This window comes from Phocoena phocoena, chromosome 5 (genome assembly GCF_963924675.1).
Source record: "Phocoena phocoena chromosome 5, mPhoPho1.1, whole genome shotgun sequence".
In the NCBI taxonomy this organism is placed as follows: Eukaryota; Metazoa; Chordata; class Mammalia; order Artiodactyla; family Phocoenidae; genus Phocoena; species Phocoena phocoena.
In genome coordinates this window covers 125,396,979-125,416,782 of record NC_089223.1, presented here as the reverse complement: position 1 = coordinate 125,416,782, position 19,804 = coordinate 125,396,979, and the positions used below count along the sequence as shown (strand labels likewise).

The 19,804-nt window shown below is 34.1% G+C and overlaps 1 protein-coding gene across 3 annotated transcripts; it reads right to left on the bottom strand.

The window, feature by feature from the left end:
• Positions 1-2,000: 2,000 nt before the first annotated feature.
• PLK4 (polo like kinase 4) lies at positions 2,001-19,217 on the bottom strand. 3 transcript variants are annotated; one of them, XM_065877468.1, is made up of 16 exons: positions 18,952-19,217; positions 18,190-18,285; positions 17,369-17,464; positions 17,173-17,287; positions 13,952-14,975; positions 13,096-13,202; positions 10,831-10,967; positions 9,873-9,977; positions 9,397-9,499; positions 8,038-8,187; positions 7,017-7,150; positions 6,830-6,921; positions 6,532-6,679; positions 5,602-5,742; positions 4,031-4,137; positions 2,001-2,630 (listed from the first exon to the last, which is right to left on the bottom strand). In XM_065877468.1, exons 1-16 carry the CDS (start codon positions 18,979-18,981, stop codon positions 2,528-2,530), a joined length of 2,688 nt encoding a protein of 895 aa, XP_065733540.1. In that variant the 5' UTR covers positions 18,982-19,217; the 3' UTR covers positions 2,001-2,527. The 3 variants fall into 3 exon arrangements, with proteins under 3 accessions (XP_065733540.1, XP_065733538.1, XP_065733539.1); XM_065877466.1 differs by having other exon boundaries at positions 2,528-2,630; positions 10,831-11,198; positions 18,952-18,981; XM_065877467.1 differs by lacking the exon at positions 17,369-17,464 and having other exon boundaries at positions 2,528-2,630; positions 10,831-11,198; positions 18,952-18,981.
• Positions 19,218-19,804: the final 587 nt, after the last annotated feature.

The following is a 19,804-nucleotide window of genomic DNA, read 5'->3' as shown; positions in this document are numbered from 1 at the left end:
AAAATGAGATGAAAGAAATTATGAAGTAATGGAAAGATTAAAAAATAACATTGTAATTTGAAAAACTGAGAAATGGGAAAATTTCCCAATGAACTAGAGAAGATAATAGGAAGGTATGAAAATATTGCTGGCCGAGCTCAGGAAAGAATACAAAACTTAAAAAATAATTTCAGATATGAAGAACAAATTAGAAGGAACACAAGAGTAAATAAGATGCCATAGATAACTTCTTAAGGGAAATTAAAGATGGAGGAAAATTAAAATAAAGAGAAAAAAATGATGTGGAGAAAGTGATGGATATAAAAATTAGGCACAGGTGATTTAACATACATATAGCAGAAGTCCTTGAAGAAGAAAACCAAAAGCAATGAAACAGAACAAATTCTAAAAACTTTAATTCAAGAAAAATCTGCTGAAAGAAAATTTAAATATGCATATGAAAAGGAAATTCAAAGTGAAAGAAGGGAGGAAAGGAAAATAAAAGCAAAGAAGTATGGTTAGTAGAAAACACAGAATAAGATGGGAAGTAAATGCAATAGAACTGTAATGACAAACAGTGAAAATAAATCAGAAATGATAATAAATGTAAACAAAGTAGACTACAGAGCTTATTACATTGGATTGAAAAAACTCAGCTGTATAGTATATATAAGAGAAATACCTGAAACATAGACACATTAAGACTTATTAAGGAGATGATAAAAAAAATACACCTAAATTCTGTCAAAGCAAAATGTATTTGAGTCTTTAGCTTTCAAAATTAAGCTAGGACTTCCTTGAATTATTTCCATTTTTAAGAGGAAATTCTTTCTTCTAATCATATTTTTATCCCTAAGAGAAGGGTTTACATAATTTTCCTCCTCAAAGTTGGATTACCTATGTATTAAAATAATTCTAATAGATATTGCCAAATTGCTTTATCATTTACACCGTAATCAACACCACCTGAGAAAGCCCTGCTCATTGTACCACTATTATTATTTTTTACTAATCTTTCATAAAGGGAAATGATTTTTGTTTTAATCTTGTATTTCTCCAACTACAGTTGTGGTTGAGTATATTATATGGATTTTGATTCATTATATGGATTTTCTCCTTTGTGAATTATCTGTTCATATCTTTTGCCTATTTTTTTATTGGGTTGTCTTTTTCTTATTAACTGTGCAACTTATGTTACAAATTATTATTTTTCTTCTCACTGCTGTAGGTAACAGCCTCCAAAACAATGCTGAATAATTGTGACATTGGGTATTCCTGACTATTTAATGGAATTGGCTCCAATATTTCTCTGATTATAAAAATCAGCAGGAAGCATTAACAGTCTTTATATTTAAGTAGTTTCATTCTATTCCTATTTTACCTTGAGTATTTCATTAAGAATTGCTGTCCCACTATCAAATATTCTTTTTCCTCATGTTAGTTAATTGCATTGTTGAGGTCTTCAGTGTTAAAATGTTTATCATTAAAATATACAGATATTTTCAGATAAAGGTAGAGAAACAATGTACTTACCATTTGAAAAATTAATTAAAAAAATTTAATTGGGTCTTAAACAGGCAAAAAAACTAAAAATGAGTTTACTATGTAAATTATTTTAAATTATATATTTTTCTTTTTTAAAAAAAACTTTTGGCTGCGTTGGGTCTTCATTGCTGCACGCAGGCTTTCTCTAGTTGCAGCAAGCGGGGGCTACTACTCGTTGCGGTGTGCAGGCCTCTCATTGCGGTGGCTTCTCTCGTTGCAGAGCACGGGCTCTAGGCGTGCAGGCTTCAGCAGTTGCAGCACGTGGGCTCAGTAGTTGTGGCTTGTGGGCTCTAGAGCGCAGGCTCAGTAGTTGTGGTGAACGGGCTTAATTGCTCCGCAGCATGTGGGATCTTCATGGACCAGGGATTGAACCCCATGTCCCCTGCATTGGCAGGTGGGTTCTTAACCACTGCACCACCAGGGAAGTCCCTATATTAAGTATTTAATTAAATAAATCAAAAGATAAAGTAACACTGTATTTATTATTTTTTAATAAAATGCATTTTCAGAAATGTTTCATCACAAACTAGTGCTACAAAAATAAATATAAAACAAATATACATGTTTACATATGTTACTTGTAACATAAATACACATTATTTACATGTTCAAAATTCAGAAACTCCAGCACGTTTTGTCCATGATTCTTAACATGTCTAAGAAGTAGGGAAAAAAATAAAAGCACAAATATACCACACACCATTTATATTTTTGCTTTAAAAGATTGTTCAATACAAATATGTCAACACAGTAATTTTAGGAGTATATGTTCTAAGAGCAAAGTTAGGTATCCTATTTTAGTCTACGACCACATTTTGTAAGTGACTCAAGTTTCATTCTGCTTTGTTCTCTCATTAGAATACATCTGTTATGGTATAGATTAAAATTCTCTTTTATAGAAAGGCTTTCTGAAGAAGTTTTTTAAAATGAAAAAAGTCACTTTACTTGAAAGCCAACAAAAACGTTATTTATTAAACATATATATATCTAAAAGGAGCTTTAATCAATGAAGACTAGGAGTTGGATTAGAAAACATCAAAAGGATGGAAGAAAGACACTGTAATTTCTGTCTGATGTATTCTGGTAATTTTTCATTTTCTCCATACCTAAGTGAAGCAAAAGAGAAAAAGATAAAATTATAACTTAGTCACTTGGTTTGTAAGAGTACCAAAAGTCACATTATATTTTTCAGTAATTCTTCAATGGCAAAGGCACTTCAGAGAGATCATACAAAATTATTAGATACTTAAATTAAGCATACTCAATTTGTTTCCTTTACTTATTTTTTAAAGAGGACCATTTTTTAAAAGTCTTTATTGAATTTGCTACAACACTGCTTCTGTTTTATGTTTTTATTCTTTGGCTGCGAGGTATGTGAGATCCCAGCTCCCCGACCAGGGATTGAACCTACAGCTCCCTGCATTGGAAGGTGAAGTCTTAACCACTGGACCGCCAGGGAAGTCCCTGTTTCCTTTTAAAATAGACCAATTTCTAAATGTATTTAAATAATAAAAAGAAAATTAGGTCAAAAAACTTGAACAGACTTTATAATTTCTAAAGCAAGCTGAAAATCTGGATTCTTCATTAAATTGAAGACCCTAATTTAAAGAAAATACTAAGCTAAACACATTATAAATACATTTCTATTAAATATTAAAAATTTCCAAATGACCATATCAAGTAAAATCTGAACTTTTATCTTCTGAACATGGGTTCTACCCATTTTATATCTGTACCTTTCCACTTTCTGGATCATTTGAAAGAGCTGATTTAACAAAACCTCTCACTTTATGAGTTCTTTAAATGATGGTACTGCATATATACACACAAAAGCAGTTGGTAGATATCCACAAGTTATATTTGTACCAAGTATTTTCTCTACAATATGCACTTTTCATAAAGTAGCGTGTTTGTACTGGCACTGTCGGCACCCTACCTCTTTTCAGTAAGTTATGGTTTGAAATATGGAGACCAAACTACTGCTTATTGTTACTATTCCCAGATCCTCCTTGTTAGCATACTTATTAGCCTGGCATACATCCTCATTTAGAATGAATATATACATTCAAAAAAGTCTTTTAACATTAATCACTTTACATTAGATCAGGGGATACAGCCTTTCACTTGGGAAAAATAATCTGGTTACCTTTTAAAAGAAAGCTTCCTTGTTTCTATGTTCTTTTATGTAAATTGTCTAAGTATATTTGAACTTAGAAGTCCATTACTTATGAAAAGGGCCAACCTAGTTAGACTGAAGGAATAAGAAGGCTAAAGGAGTCTAACCACTTGGAGTGGATAATCCATACCAATTACCCTGCATTCCTGTAAATACTCATAAAATATGCATTAGACTATATGAGCTGCTATGAATATTTAACAGTTTAAATAATAATATGAACTTTGTCAACATGAAAACAGTAACTTTATTAAGTCATTTATTTCATCATATAGATAAAACAAAATTAGAGCAAAGAGCTGAATCTCAACCAGTATTTTAAGAACTTACCTAGTTGCTTGACCATCTGGAGATGTATAACTAATAGAAGATACTCCTGCTTGCACGACCAACTGGGACCCATCATTAAACTGAACCCACACAGCTCCACTAGTTAACTAGAAAAGTAATAAGCAAGCAAAATTACTACAGAGGATATGAAGTTCTTAAAAGGTACTCATGTTTAAAAGGATTTTCATATAGTTTAAAAAGAAAACAAAACAACCCTTCAGGTAACTACAAATTTGGGGCTGTGATGGTAGTAACATTTGAGAATATTAGTATCTTTTTCAGATTATTCCTTTAATGGATAGGGCATCATAAATTAAAATTATTCTACATAAATCCTGTTTCCCATTCGTTTCCACTAGGATATCTGAGCAACCTTTTTTTTTTTTCCTTTCCCATAGTATTTCTAACCAAGAAGAGATTTAGGAAATAACCAAGCAACACTTTCTTAAATTAGAATTTCCCTCTATTCTTTGTTCTTAGGCCAAAAGAATTTCTATTCTGCTTGAGAATGTTACATCTTTGCTTTTGAAATTGGTTTCTTTAGTCACTGATGTTTACAATGTGCCACTCCAAACAGAGTACAGAGAAGACATGGACACTGGAATCAAATAGACCTGGGTTTACATCCAGATTCTGCAAACTAACTAGTAGGAATGTGCAAGTCAACCATCCATTATGAGCCATAATTTTACTATCTATGAAAGGAGATAGCATCAACTTTACTAGGTTTTATTCTGGGAAATGAGACAATGTATGTGGAAAACATGGTACCACATGGCATGTACTCAACAAATGCTGAGTTCCCTTCCCAATATTTCCTACCCCCCATAAAGAACTAGGCTATATTTTACTTCACTGGTAAGTAAAAATTACATGTGCTGTGCTCAAACATCTCCAAAGTTCAAGCTTTCAGAAAATATACAAATCTAAGTTTACACCTACATAAAATTCTTTAAGTTTGAAACTCAATGTAGACCTAATTTTTAAATGCAAAAATTCTTTTCTGCCAAATAAAAATTACTCTATTAATATAGATTACAAATACTTTCCCACGATGCCCTGGGCATTCTCAAATCCTAATGTTTAGCCATCATCATGACCTCTACTTTAAAAACAAATGGCAAGGGCTCTCCTGGTGGCGCAGTGGTTGAATATCTGCCTGCCACTGCTGGGGACACGGGTTCGAGCCCTGGTCTGGGAAGATCCCACATGCCGTGGAGCAACTAGGCCCGTGAGCCACAACTACTGAGCCTGTGCGTCTGGAGTCTGTGCTCCGCAACAAGAGAGGCCGCGATAGTGAGAGGCCCACGCATCGCGATGAAGAGTGGCCCCCGCTTGCCACAACTAGAGAAAGCCCTCACACAGAAATGAAGACCCAACACAGCCAAAAATAAATTAATTAAAAAAAAAATGGCAAGAACAGGTCACCTAGGCCCTAGCAGGCAATTTGTTACCAACAATATCTAGAGCTTTCCATCTGTATACAAATAAAAAAATGTGAAAATTATTAATGATATAATCAATGCAAAAAGTGTAAAAACTGTCTTGCAAAGAGAAATCTAACTTCTCACCTGTGTAGCCCAACCGACATTTTTCACAAAAACAGACTTGAAAAGTTGTGCTGATTTAGGGAGACAATCTTTTAGACTACTAGGAGAGCTGTTAGTTCCAGAAGCTGCACCTGCAAGGCCAAGTCCTTCATTTGTAACCATCTACAAACAATAAAAGAAAGAAAGATATTATTCCTTAGCATTCTAATAAGCCAACTTCAGCAAAAGTAGATGATGACCAGATTTTCATTATCTTAAATTAATTTTTAAAAGACAAAAATTAAAAAAAATACAATCACATTACAGAAAATTGGAAAAGTATAAAATAGGGAAAAAAATCACAGAACTACTGTTTTGATTTTGGTAGATTTCTTTTGTCTTTTTTTCCCAAGGTATAATTTTTCATAGCTTCAATTATAGTATGTATGTTTGTGTGTGTGAATACACACATACCCATATACACAAACAGATCTATTTCTTTAATCTTGCATTTTATTACATTGCTATATAGTTTTTATTGGCATGATAGTTCATTGAGTAAAAATATAAGTTTGTTTAACCATGATTCTATCATGGATATTAAGGCAGTTAATGATATTTTACTAGTAAAAATAAAACAATATATATGTTAATATATTTAGCTTTTTCCCAGAGGAGTCAGGTTAGGCCTTGCTGAGGTAATATTTAAACTGAGTCCTGAAAGATGAGAAAGAATTAGCCATTAAGACGTTCAGGAAAAGAGTTCCAGGTCAAGTGAAGAGCATGTGAAAAGGCCCTGAGAGTTTGGCTTAATCAAGGAACTAGGCACAGAGAGTGTGGGGTAGCTCAGGATGAGACTGGAAAAGTAGGTAGGTGATAGTAAGGCCACAGTAGGGTGTTTTAGTTTGATATCAAGGACATTAGGCAATCATTGAAGAGTTTAAAGTACAGAAGTGACATATATTTACTTACAGAAGGATTAAGTATTGGTGCCTGTTTTGGAGAAGTTGCACTATTTATGATCATTCTATTCAGAGATGGTGTCTCTCTCATTGGGTAGTTTGGATCCACAGAAGGAGGAGGTGTTAAGGCCTTAGGTGAACTAGTACTACTAGGTTTTCTGAAGGAGAAAGATATGTCAAATACATTCTTTTAAAGCTTTCAATTTATAGAAAACAAAAGAATGTTCATAATGTAAACATTAAACTGTTTTTTAAAAAAAACATTTCTACACATTTTAGCCATATTTAATAAATTTTCAAACATTTACCTTCCTACAATTATTGGGAAAAAGGGAGCACTTCCACTTTTCTTTTCCTCTTCTGAAATTATGGATTCCAGTGCTAAACAAATACGGTGGCCCTATTTCAAAAGAGTGCTTTCTGTCATTACTTCATCTATGTCATTTGTATTATTATTAATTGGTAAGAAAAAACCTACTAAAAGTCGGTACATACCTCATTAGCATGGTTCATATATATTTTTATTTCCTCTTTCAAGCTATTAACTTCACTTTCACCTTTTAAGGTGTAAGATTTGCCAGTCTTTTCGATCACCTGAATTAAATCTTCTGTTTTGTGTATCTTTGCTCCTTAAAAATTAAGCAGAAAACCCTTTATTATTTCTTTAAATATTACTAGATTTATATTCATTATCATACCCAGTACATAATGACTCCCAGATCAAGGTAACATTTATATTCACTTATTGGCCATTAATAAAATGAGGCTCTCAAAGTAGTATTCAAAAAATATAGGCCATTTTTCTTTTCCATATATAACTGGCTTAAGTTTGATACTTTTATATTTTTAAAAAACCACTACTCTCATACAAAAACATAAGTGAAAGACAGCTATAATTATGTGTACTGTGTGAGTGTATGTACTATGTGTCCCTTAAAGAAGGAAACTTTACAGATTAAAAAGTAAACATCTTTATAGATTTAGAAAATAAAATTCTCTGGTTCAACCTTATCCTTTTGTGATATTTATTATCCTAAAAATTTGGTATGTGTCCGTTTAAATTTCTAGTAAGAAACAGAATATTATTTATTTCATGTTATTTTTTTATAATATCAATCAGAATGTTGTTAAACTGGAGCCAAAAGGGGAAAGAGAATTAATATACGTATTAGAAAATAAATTGTTTACAAGCAAGTATATATAAATTTTGATTAACATTTGACATATCATATACTGTGCTGTGTAATTTTTATGTATGGATACACACACACACACCTCGCTGTGTTGGGGAGTTCCCTGGTGGTCTAGTGGTTAGGATTCAGAGCTTTCACTGCTGTGGCCTGGGTTCAATCCCTGGTCGGGGAACTGAGACCCCGCAAGCCATGCAGCGCAGCCATAAATAAAATAAATAAATCTCATTGTGTTGAGTTTACAAAAAACAAAAAAACAAAAACCCCCACAACTACTAAGTTACAAACTAAAGGGAAAAAAATTACCATTTCTAAATGGCACTTACCATCATAAAACCAAACCTCAAAATCAGCACCAGGGGAATTCTCCATCAAAACACATTTAGCATATCTTGTAAAATAAGTGATTTTGGGAGATTTAGATCTTACAAGCTGCACAAATCTGGAAGCATATTGATATTTTCGCCAGTACTTTTCTAAGGAGAGAAAACAAAAAAGTTACCTAACATTAGGGAATAAAGTGTTGACATAAATTCCATAACAGTCTAACATTTATTTCTACTCTTCCTCAAAAATTCAAGTTGAAAGTTAAGAATCCCATTACCCAAAGTTAACAGTTCCATTACCCAAATAAAAATATTTTAGAGATGTAAGCCTACTATTTTAATGAAAACTAAAGACAGTATAATAAAATTCCTAAGAAGTATATAACAAAATCTGATGATTAGTATCATGATTATTTATTAAAGATTTTTTTGATGTGGACCATTTTTAAAGTCTTTATTGAATTCGTTGCAACATTGCTTCTGTTCTGTTTTGGTTTTTTGGCCATGAGGCATGTGAGATCTTAGCTCCTCGACCAGGAGATAGAACCCGCACCCCCTGCGTTGGAAGGTGAAGTCTTAACCACTGGACCGCCAGGGAAGTCCCAGTCTCATGATTATTTTAAAAATCTCTTACTTTGAATCACTGACTCCTTATTAAAAGTAAGATAATGACTCCAGGAAAGTTTTAATAAATGAAATGAAAAGAGTTCTACCTGAGATATCAGAACCAAATGACTTTAGGAAAAGAAATGTAGCACTTTTTATATTAGTAAAACATAGAGTAGTAAATTTTAGCAGTTCCCTGTAACTATGGTCATTTATAATTTTGATAGTCTTGTCTATGTGTCTTAATTTCTAACAGAGTTAGATTAGATAGGTTCTCTTATTTGCTTCTAAGTTACCTTAGGGAAGTCTTACTACTCAGTAGGTAATTTCCCAATTCATAATATCCAGAAGCTAAACCGGGAGCCAAATTTGGTTAACCACAATTACAAGTGATCATTATGTAGCACAGTAATGATTTCAAAAGTCAAAAACCAGATACTTCATGTTGAATTTTTAACATGATTCTAGACAAATTGTAACTATACAAGTGTACAAATTAAATTTGTGTGACACATGACTAATATTCTAGAGTTAGTTTTTACTTAAGTAAACAATAAAATACCATTATAACACAGAATATGACTAAATATTGGATTAGTAAGGTATAGCACATCTCACCAGATATAAAGTTATAAGAACATAACCTGCATCCCAACTGAAGCCAAAATATTTACAATTTATGATACCCACAGTATAGAGTTTATGTATATATAAATCCATTATCTAAACTTATTCCCTGGTAAATTTACATACCTGGTAAATTGTCAAAACTGTACCTACTGATGTTGTCAGTAGGTGAGGGCGGTCTATCTGCAAGAGGAAAACCTCTTCCGTCATTTGGATAATAAATAGTGATCTGGCAAAAAATTTTTAAGAATTCTGATTATATGCCATTAAGTTAGAGCACTATATTTTGTTACTAAAATTATAAAAAGAGCTCACATGTATATTATTTTTATTGAAAATGCTAAATGTTCTCTAAAAGTAATTTTTTTGTTTTTTAAACTTAAGGCTAAAGTTTAGATTTTGTTCCTGGTTATAATTATTTTTTACACCACACTAATTTATTTAAAGGTATGTAGTATACTATTTTAGTTTTTGAATTCCAGAGATACTATCATATCAGGAAAAGCGACTAAAAATTGTTTTTTAAATATCGTTATAGAACGAATGGAATGATAAATGCTTAAGTGATGAAGCTGCAAGATAATAAAGGAAATCCACATTACCATATTTCCATCACTAGATATATGAAGAACTTCTTTCACATATTCTTGAGATGCATACTCCTTTAGAAGCTCCACACATACCTCCTCTGAATCAAGTATGCTCACCTAAAAAAAAAACAAAACTAAAATCAGTAACAATTCTCTTATTTACCAGAACAGTTCTGACATACATATTAGTTAAGAGAAAAGTACTTAACCATGGCAGAAACAAAAATTAAAGTAAAAATCAAATAGCCGCTTCACTACAATTGTCTAGACCACAGGTGTATTTCAGCACAACTGTGAAACATAAGGAGCAAAGGAAAGAAGGTATAATGAAGTGTGAAATGATAACCAGTGAACAGAAAGAAAGCAGAAGGTAGGGTGGAGAATTTAAGGGCTTGAAAAGACAATAGCACGCCAAATAAAGGCAAGACTGGGTGAAAGGGAAAACAGGGACAAACAGGATGAAGACAGAATTAAAAAATCAAAATCACCATTCCCAATGCACACATGATATTTAAAAAAAATGCTATACTTAATTTTGTGCATACTCCTTTTATTTAAATAGTTTCAGATGTTAAAAAAAGTGATATTTTCTAGTTTATCTTTTTGAGACTAGATTAAATGTAGAAACAATGAAAACAAAAGCAAAAGATAGTATTAAATATTAACTTAGTTATTAGGATTGTGGATAATATTTAACACAGTATTTAGCCAGCATTACTTTTAAATGTTTTTCATTATCAATAATTCAAAATTCAAAAATTACTATCAATTCACCATTCTTAAAGTACCCAGAAGGAAACAATAGCTATTTTTCCATAAATACCCAGTCTCTTTTAAGTGAGTTTATCAAGTACGTATCAAAAATACAGGGACATTATAGGGAACTGAAAAGATATTATTATGTTTGATACCAGAAACCATATACTCAAGGAAAATATCATCCAGTGATTTAGAAAAATAATAGACATACCACAGCCTTCTTCGTTTTCTGTCTGATTGGTTTTAACCTGTAAGCAGTCAAAGGAGATGTAATGCTTCGTAATGTATGTTTCTGATAACCCAATGGTGGCTCCACACCCCTCGTCTTGCTTTGTTCAGAAGAAGGATCTAAGCCAAAAATAGATTCTTGTTGAATTATCTCAGGTTTACTGTGAAATGCAGTCATATATTTCATGGTATTCAACTGTTTTGCAGAATGCGCATTATCAGAAGCATCAGGGCTCTTTTTGGCTCTTATATCAGTCCAGGCATTTCCTGATGTGTCCTGCAAATCTGGATGGCCCTGGAAATCTCTGTTTGGGCTAATGCTGTTGCACTCAGTAGTTTCTCTTAAATGAGCTATAATATACATAGAATAACGCAATTTAGTGAATAATTAAGAAGTCAAGTCTACACAAAACAATGTCATGCTGGTTACAATAGCATTCTTTTTTCCTGAGGAACAAAATAAATCTAGTTTTAAAAAAAAGCTTGTAATTTTTCAGTTTAAGATACGGCATAAGGGAATTCCCTGGTGGTCTAGTGGTTAGGATTTGGCGCTTTCACTGCCAAGGGCCCAGGTTCAATCCCTGGTTGGGGAAATAAGATACCACAAGCTGCACGGCTTGGCCAAAAAAGAAAACAACAAAAAGATATGGCATAATAAAATAGTGACTTTAAAAGGACATTTTAAGCCAGACTGCAAAGGAATACCTTTAGTCTAAGACTAAGAAAGAAAAGATATTAATATGAAATTAATGTTTCAATCAAAGCAAAAACTAGTCACCTAGGGTCACCTACTAATACTAAAGCAACTGCCAATGCTGCAACAAATAATAGATTTGAGAGGAGTTCCCAGGTAATCATTCTACATAACATGTAAATTCACTCTCTTTAAGCTACGGACTATTTCATCTTTACTTACAAAATATGCAACTAAAACCAAAACACTCTAAAATATATGAAATAGGTTTATTATTAATACTTAATATTATAAATGTATTTGTACCCACATTTCTAAAACAGTTCTTGAACTTTATCCATTTAAATTTTATACAGTTTTAGCGTTCACATGGGAACATTATTTTTTTTAAAGCCCTTAAAATGATTAGACTATATAAAACTTTGTAAGGCAATTTTTCAATGCTAAACTATAAAAATCTTATCTCAGCTTTCCCCTTAAATAACTTTTAAGTGCCTCCCTCCATAACTCCCATTATGACAGAAAATATCCTACATCAAATAATATACTTTAAAATTGTAGCAGCACTACTAGAGTATTATAAACAAAGTTACTTCAGACATGTCCATGTTTACCAAATAAAAGTATCTATAAACACAATAGAAGGTTAAGTGTAAGATTAAGCACATGGCAGTTCTGTAGTTTTAAAAAACATAAACTTGAATTATCATCTTTAACAAGTACACATGAGAAGATTAATTCTCTTTTGGGCCCTTGAAAATAATATACATGAAAAAAATAGACTCTTGAGGTGACATAACAACTCTGCTTAAATTACAGCCATATTACGCACTTGTCTGAGGTAACATGATACTTAGTAAAAAATTCTCTCCTCCTCTCCATATGTTTCTTTTTTATTCTCTTTCTTCCATCATTATTTTCCAACCCACCTTCTGTGAATGTCATGTTCAATAATGAGAAATGTTTAACTTTCAAACTCTGTATCTATAAATAATGACTTGGATGAAAGCTGTTTAAAAATATTTAGGTTTTAGTAGCTGTGTATTTTAGTGTATGTGAGGTCCCATTGGTACACTATGATGGTCCACATCACCTTCTACTTAAAAATAAAGTCAACCATCTTTTGATTATTTTATAGGCACTGATAGTAGGTACTTATTACAGAGAGGCTGCAAGAGAGGAGGGGTTAAGAGTAAAGTCTCTGAGCCAGACTGCTTGGGTTAGACTCCTCTCTCTTGTATTTATGGACAGTGCAGCTTGGCAAATTAACCTTTGCGTACTACTATTTCCTCATTTGTAAGACAGGGCTAATAATAGTATCTTCCTCATATGGTTTTTGTGAGAATTATTAATAAGTTAATAATACATGTTAAGCATTAAGGACAGTGGCTGATACAGTAAATACTCAAACTGTGTTAACAGTAATTATTACTATTATTGTAACAGTTTATTGAAAATGTACTATTTTCTTAAGAAAACCCAAATAGAAAACTGCAATGCTTGGTAAGTGGCCAAGTCATTAACTTTTTATTAAATAGTCCATTAAAAACTCACCATTTATTTGCAGATTCCCAAACCACTGTTGCATCATTTCAGTCTGAGCTGTCTGGTCTGGAAATGGAAAAGGAGTTTTTCCATTTTTTGGACAAAGATGATTGGAGCTAAACAAAGAAAAAAAATTTCCCATAAACTAATGAAAAATTAAAAGGTAGAAACCTTTTAAGATAAAAAAACACTAAAAAAGGGAGCGCTCTTCTGATATGAATACCTAAAAATTTTTACATTAACTGTAGAACCCAACATTTGCATAACTAAATTGTGTCTATGAAGCTAAATTCCCATGCCAAAATGCCCATGGCACTGTGACAACATTTCTATATGGCTACTGTCCTCTTTTAATTTAAACGTAAAAATCAAAGATCAGAAAAAGAAAAACACTAGTCACTAAAAACTTGCCTTCATGTGAGAAGCAGTCAATATGATTACTCATCACTTAGGGTCAACTTCTCTTTCTCTATTTGTGTGTGTGTGTGTGTGTGTGTGTGTGTGTGTGTGTGTGTACAGTTACTGTTAAGAGTACTTTAGGAATCAGACATGTTTAATATATGATACATTGCACTGGAGACCTGCTTCATATAAAATTTAAAATGACACTAGAAATTCCCAAGTATTAAACACATACTACAAATACATTCATGAGCAGATACACTCATTTTAAGAGATTCTTAACCACAATTCAAAATCATTCTGATTCTCTTCCTATTAAAAAACAGAAGTCATAGTTAAAAGTGCCCCAGGAGTATCTGACAAGGTTAGAAAAAAGGTCACCCTTAGTTAGATGCAGCTTCATGTTTGTGCTAATACAATGTTTATTGAAAAGTAAAATGCTTTTTGATAGAATTATTCTTACAGTGCTTGATTGTTATCAGGTCTTTCAAAAGATCCAGAACCATTGGATGTCTTTTCTTTAAAGAAGTGAAGAATATTAGCATTGCTGTTTGTGGGTGAGTATCTTTCTTCATTTTCATCTACTCCTGATCTTTTGGATTTTGAAAGCATTTCTGCTGAGTAACATCGTTCCATTGTATACGTTTTCACTCGTGACTGACTAATAGAGATGCCAGATCTATCAGAGGAATGGGCTCTACGAAGGTATCGAGAATGTGGCCTTTCTTCTGCCTCTTGGATTGCTCTTCCCCTTCCACTATTACTGGTTTCTTGTTCTTGATTTCCCCACTGAGTATAAAGGCTGCTTCCATCTCCTGAAGAAAAATCACTTGAATTTTTATTCTTTGGAAATATAGTCATTTTATTTGGGAGTGGCTGGTCAATCAAAAGTCTTCTTCTGTCAAATAAACTACCACTCATACTGGTACTGGAAGAAGCCGTAATTGCAGTAGAAATTGTGGCATGTCCACTATCAATCGAGTCTTCTACAGTTCCTAAATCTTTACTTTTTGTTGAAGAATTTCGGGACATAAAAGGATGGTCTAATACTGAAGACAGACTTAAACGATCTGCTGGATTTCTACGAAGTAACTGGTGAATAAGGTCCTTGGCTTCTCTTGACAAAAAAGTTGGCATTTCATAATCTGCCAATACAACTTTATTTAACGTGTTCTTGATGGTGTCAGTGTCAAAAGGTGGTCTTCCAATAAGTAACGTATAAAACATACAGCCCAAGGACCAAATATCAGATTCAAGTCCATGTGCACTTCGAGTTGCAATTTCTGGGGAAATGTAATTAGGAGTTCCACATAAAGTATAGTGCTTTTCGTGTGGCATTTTCAATTGAGTGGCCAGCCCAAAATCAGCGATCTTGATGTTCATATTATGCGTAAGTAAGAGGTTAGAAAGTGTGAGGTCCCGGTGTAATATACCATGAGAATGGAGATACAGCATTCCTGTGATGATCTGGTGCATGAAGTGTCGAGCTATTAGAATGCAAAAATTAAAACTTACAATTTAGAAAATCTGAAGATTCAGTATTTAGAATACATTATGAAACCCAAGTACATATGCCAGTATGACAATTAGTAAACTGGTTTGTAGCTTAGTTTTACCAGCCAAAATACCACTCTGATAATTTCATAATATTCTTTAATAATTCCTATTAAGACAACTAGGCACTCCTTTTAAACTCTGTCCTTTCCAACTAATGAGTTTTCTAAATACAGTTAAGGGAAGCTTAATTTTATTAGGAACTGGGAGTGACCAGAGTTAACTAGGGTAACCAGAAGTCCATAGAAAGAGAAAATATTTATAAACAATTCATAAATAATTCAAATTGTAAACAAGAGAAAAAAGAAAAGCAAGCTGAATTTCCTTTGATGTTCTCCCAAACCCTCCTAAAAAGTAGTCACTATTAACAGTTTATATATATTCTTTTAAACTTTTCTTCCATGTGCTTATGTATACTTAAATCTATAGAAATACACTGTAATAAATGTTTTTAAAATATAAAAATGGTATAAAAATATAGTTTATTACTTTTTTTTTGCCACTTCACAATATTTCTTGGAGATATTTCTATGTCAGTACACATAGATCGCCATCTTATTAAATTGCTATTGATTAATATTTGGGTCATTTCAAGATTATAAAAAAATATAGCAATAAACATTCTTGTACATGCTTGTTTTCTTGTGCATATAAATGGGGTGCTTCATTATGGTAAATTCAAGAAGTAGAATCACTGGGTTCAAAGATAAAATTTAGTATTTTAATACCTTGCCAATCGCCCTCCAAAAGGCTGTTATTTTCAAGCATATCCTTGTTGAAATTAGGTAGTCTCAATCCAATGGGTAAAAATATGGTACTCGTTATTTTAGTTGGCATTCTTATGATTACTACTGATTTTGAGCATCTTTTCGTATGTTTATTGGCCAATTATACTTTCTCTTCTGTGAACAGTCTGCTTACATCCCCTGTCCATTTTCCTATACAATTATCTTTTCTTTTAAGGCATGCCTTATATTTTAAATATTAATTGGACAGCCATTTGTTATACAAATATTTTCTTCCTATCTTTAACTTTTAAATTTGTTGACAGTATCCTTTGTCATACACATTCTTAATTTTAATTAGTCAAATTGGTAATTCATTTCCTTCCTATCTTTTGCAAGTTGTCTTATTTAAGAAGGCCTTACTATTATACAGTATTATGAAAAATGCAGTACTCATCATCAATATGTATATGAATTTATTTTCTTATTATGTATTATGTTCTTATTTTCAGTCTAAGGATATGAACATTTCCTTAACTCTTAACACATATGACCAAATTGTTTTCCAAATGGGTTAAATATAGATCAAATGGACAAAAAGCCTATCAGCAACCACCTTTCTTAGCTTTCAATCTTAGCCTGCAATGTCAGTTAGCAGGGTAAGATAATTTGAAAACAATCATTTGTGTGATGATATATGGACCTTACACTTGATCCTGATCTGAACTGTAAAAAAAGTTACTTATAAGAAACTAGGGAAGCTGAAACTGACAATGTGTTTGACAGTAAGGAATTATTAGGTGTGATAGTGACTTTGTGCTTACGTTTTTTGTTTTTTTTTTAAAGTGCATTGTTTAAAGATAAAAAGATGTCTATGATTTGCTTCAATATACTCTGAGGAACTGGGGGAATAAGAAGGGTACAGATGAAACAATGAGTTGATAGTTTTGGAAGCTCAGTGGTAAGTTCATAGGGGCTCATTATATTACTGTCTTAAGTGTTTGACATTTTCTAAAATAAATGGTTTCAACAGGTACTGTGTTTGACTTAGAAACTACTTTATAGTCATCAACAGCATCCTAAAAAGCTTTTTCTAAATTTGAAAAGATACACATTCAACTGTGACCAATGACTTAATTTAAAATGTTGTTTTGGCAAAAGATGGATAGCAAATTTCTTCTTCTACTTTATTTCTGTAATGCCTGAATTATTTATATGAATTAACAACTTTCTTAATTTGGGGGGGGAAAATCTCTTTTTATAGCCCAAAGTAATAATTGAAACAGTTTTACTAAATATTATAAAACAGTACATTCTTCAAAACTACAAAGAGTAAAATTTGTATTTTCCAAAAACAATTTTTTTTAAGAAAAATGAAAGAAAGAAAAAAAGAAGCACAGCCTACCTTCATTTTCTGAGAATGGTTTTCTTCTGTTTTTTAGATACCTGTTCATTTCTCCATTATGGCACATTTCTAATACTAGGTACACATAATTGTTATCTTCAAAATAGTTATACAGCTGAAATGTAAAAGGGCATAATAAATTATAATACAGAAAAATTCAATGCCCTTGGCCACTTTTATAAAATTTGTATCTTACCTCCAAGATAGAAGGATGTTTCAATTGGCAATGTATTTTCACCTCATTTTGGACTCTCTGTACCATTCCAGCTTTGTACATGGCTTTCTTATCTATCTAAAAATAACATGAGAGGTTTAAATGTTGATGATAGACTTTCAAATGTGAAGTTGTCATGTTAACTTTGAAAAGAGAAAGTATACTATAAAATATTCTGAAGTCCTTTTATCTTCTTTTTGAGATCAATTTATTTCGTTGTCTATTTTCCCCATGCACCTAGCAAAGTGCTTGACAGGGTGGACGTTCAATAAACTTGCCCAATGCATTCTAATACACTCTACCAACTTAAAGAATTTAATAGCTCAACCATCATTAACAACAAATAAAATTTAGCAAAGCTTTAAAACAAATCTTCCCTTTTCCTACTGGTTTAGGTGTTTCTTAATTTCCTTATGTTACCCCTATTAGACTGACTTCTAACAATCAAGAATAGTATTTTAGCTTTTTACAGTGTAATACAGAACTATGCACAGTGTATTCTTCTTATTATAAACAAATTGTTTGTTCTTTTACTGCTACCAATTACTCTAAGTACATATAATTAGAACAGATACCAAATCTAATGAACATGAGTAAAGACAGAACACTTATTTAAGCATGGTTAAGGATCTCCTAAGAGATCCTTAAGTTTAACTGTTGGAACTACTGTCTTCTGCCCAAGCAATGGGTTTTTTACAGCATAAAGAAAAGGCTGGCAGGTAAGGAGTTTCTAACATCTCAAGTAGCAAACCTCTCTAGTTACTTGCAAAGTAGAAGTGAGAAACTGATTAACATATTCTTACCATTTTGATTGCAACTTCCAAACCAGTGTGAATGGACTCAGCTCTATAGACACCAGCAAATGATCCTTTACCAAGCAGATTTCCAACTTTAAAATCCTTAAAAGTTAAAATTAAAGAATATGTGTAATGATTTTCGACGCAGAAAGGAAGAAAAAATAGGAAGGGGCTGGAAAAAAGAGGCTAAAATGGATCGGGAGGATTATTTGCATTCAAAATTCAAGCAGGTATCACACCTCGATACAGCAGGTGTCTGGGGTGGACAGCATGTTGACGCCTTGCGGGTCTCTGAGCTTCCAGGCTGGTCTCTGGATAGAGCACCCTAATGGTCTGGTTCCTCAGCCTCAGCGTAGCCTCAGCATCCTCGTCCCACCCCCAGCCTGCCCCCGAGAGCTAAGACCCTGAACGGAATCCCGCCGCAACTCCCGCCGGAGGTAACCGCCATCCCCTTGGAGAAGGGGAAGATAGCCTTGCCCTGCTCTAGCGCGGCAGCTCCGGCGGGATCGCTGACCTGAAGCCGCGGTGTCTAGGGACAGAAGGGCGGGGCCGCGAGCAACACACCTGTCCCACCATCCCCGCGTCTCAGAGGGGCGGGCCGCTCCGCCCTCAAACAGCCGGGCCCCCGGCGGTTGGGACCCTCCCAAAGCACTTCGGCGTCCAACCTGCAGCCGTTAGCTGCGCTCTATCCCCTTCCTGCCAGGGTCTCGACGAGTCCCGGCACTCCGACTCCCACCCGCCCTACTGAGGACTGCCGAGTCTTTTCACCTCGATCTTCTCCCCGATGCAGGTCGCCATATTTCCAGGCCGCGGTCCGTGCTCCCTGGATTAACTCCCTTTACGCAGTCCTTTCGAGGCAGCGCTCCAAGTAGGCAGCGTGTCTTGGCGTCCATCAGGCTCGGCTCTCTAGGCCGCCGCTCCCGGCGACGACACCACAGCCACCGAAAGGTGTCCCGGGCACCTTCCGAGGCCTGGGCGGCGCCTCCGCGCTCCCATTTTGAAAAACTCCCGCCGGTTGCCGTTCTAGCGAGGTTGGAGGGGACGTAAGGAGGCGGGGCGATCAGCAGAAGCTGCTCCTGGGCGCGCATGCGTGGCAGGCTCCTTATCCGCTCGCCTCCGGGCCGAGGACCGGAAGTGCTTCTGCAGCCTAGAACTTGGGAGCGTTGGCAGTTCGGCTCTTGGAAGATCCGCGCAAGACGGATAAAAAAGGTAGCTTAAGATATGAGATATTCACAACTGGTCAGTTACTCACTTCACGGTCTGAAAAGCTACTTCTTCCAATTCTGTAAAGGGTTTAAAACAATTTTTGAATTCCAAATGCTTAAACTTGACGGAGCAGCATAGGGGAAAAAAGTCAGTACTTGACTTAACCACCCGTTTACACCTCTGTGCTTACTACAGTTTTTCATATCTGTAATGAATGGATACGGTGCTTTAAGAAAATTGACTCCATTATTTATTTTGGTAAATTTCTATTAATTATAATGCCATTTGTAGAATAACACATTTGAGAGTTCTCACACACGTGCGATAATGTATTGATCAAAAAAGACCTCCGACGGGCTTCTCTGGTGGCGCAGTGGTTGGGAGTCTGCCTGCTCCCAACGGGTTCGGGCCCCGA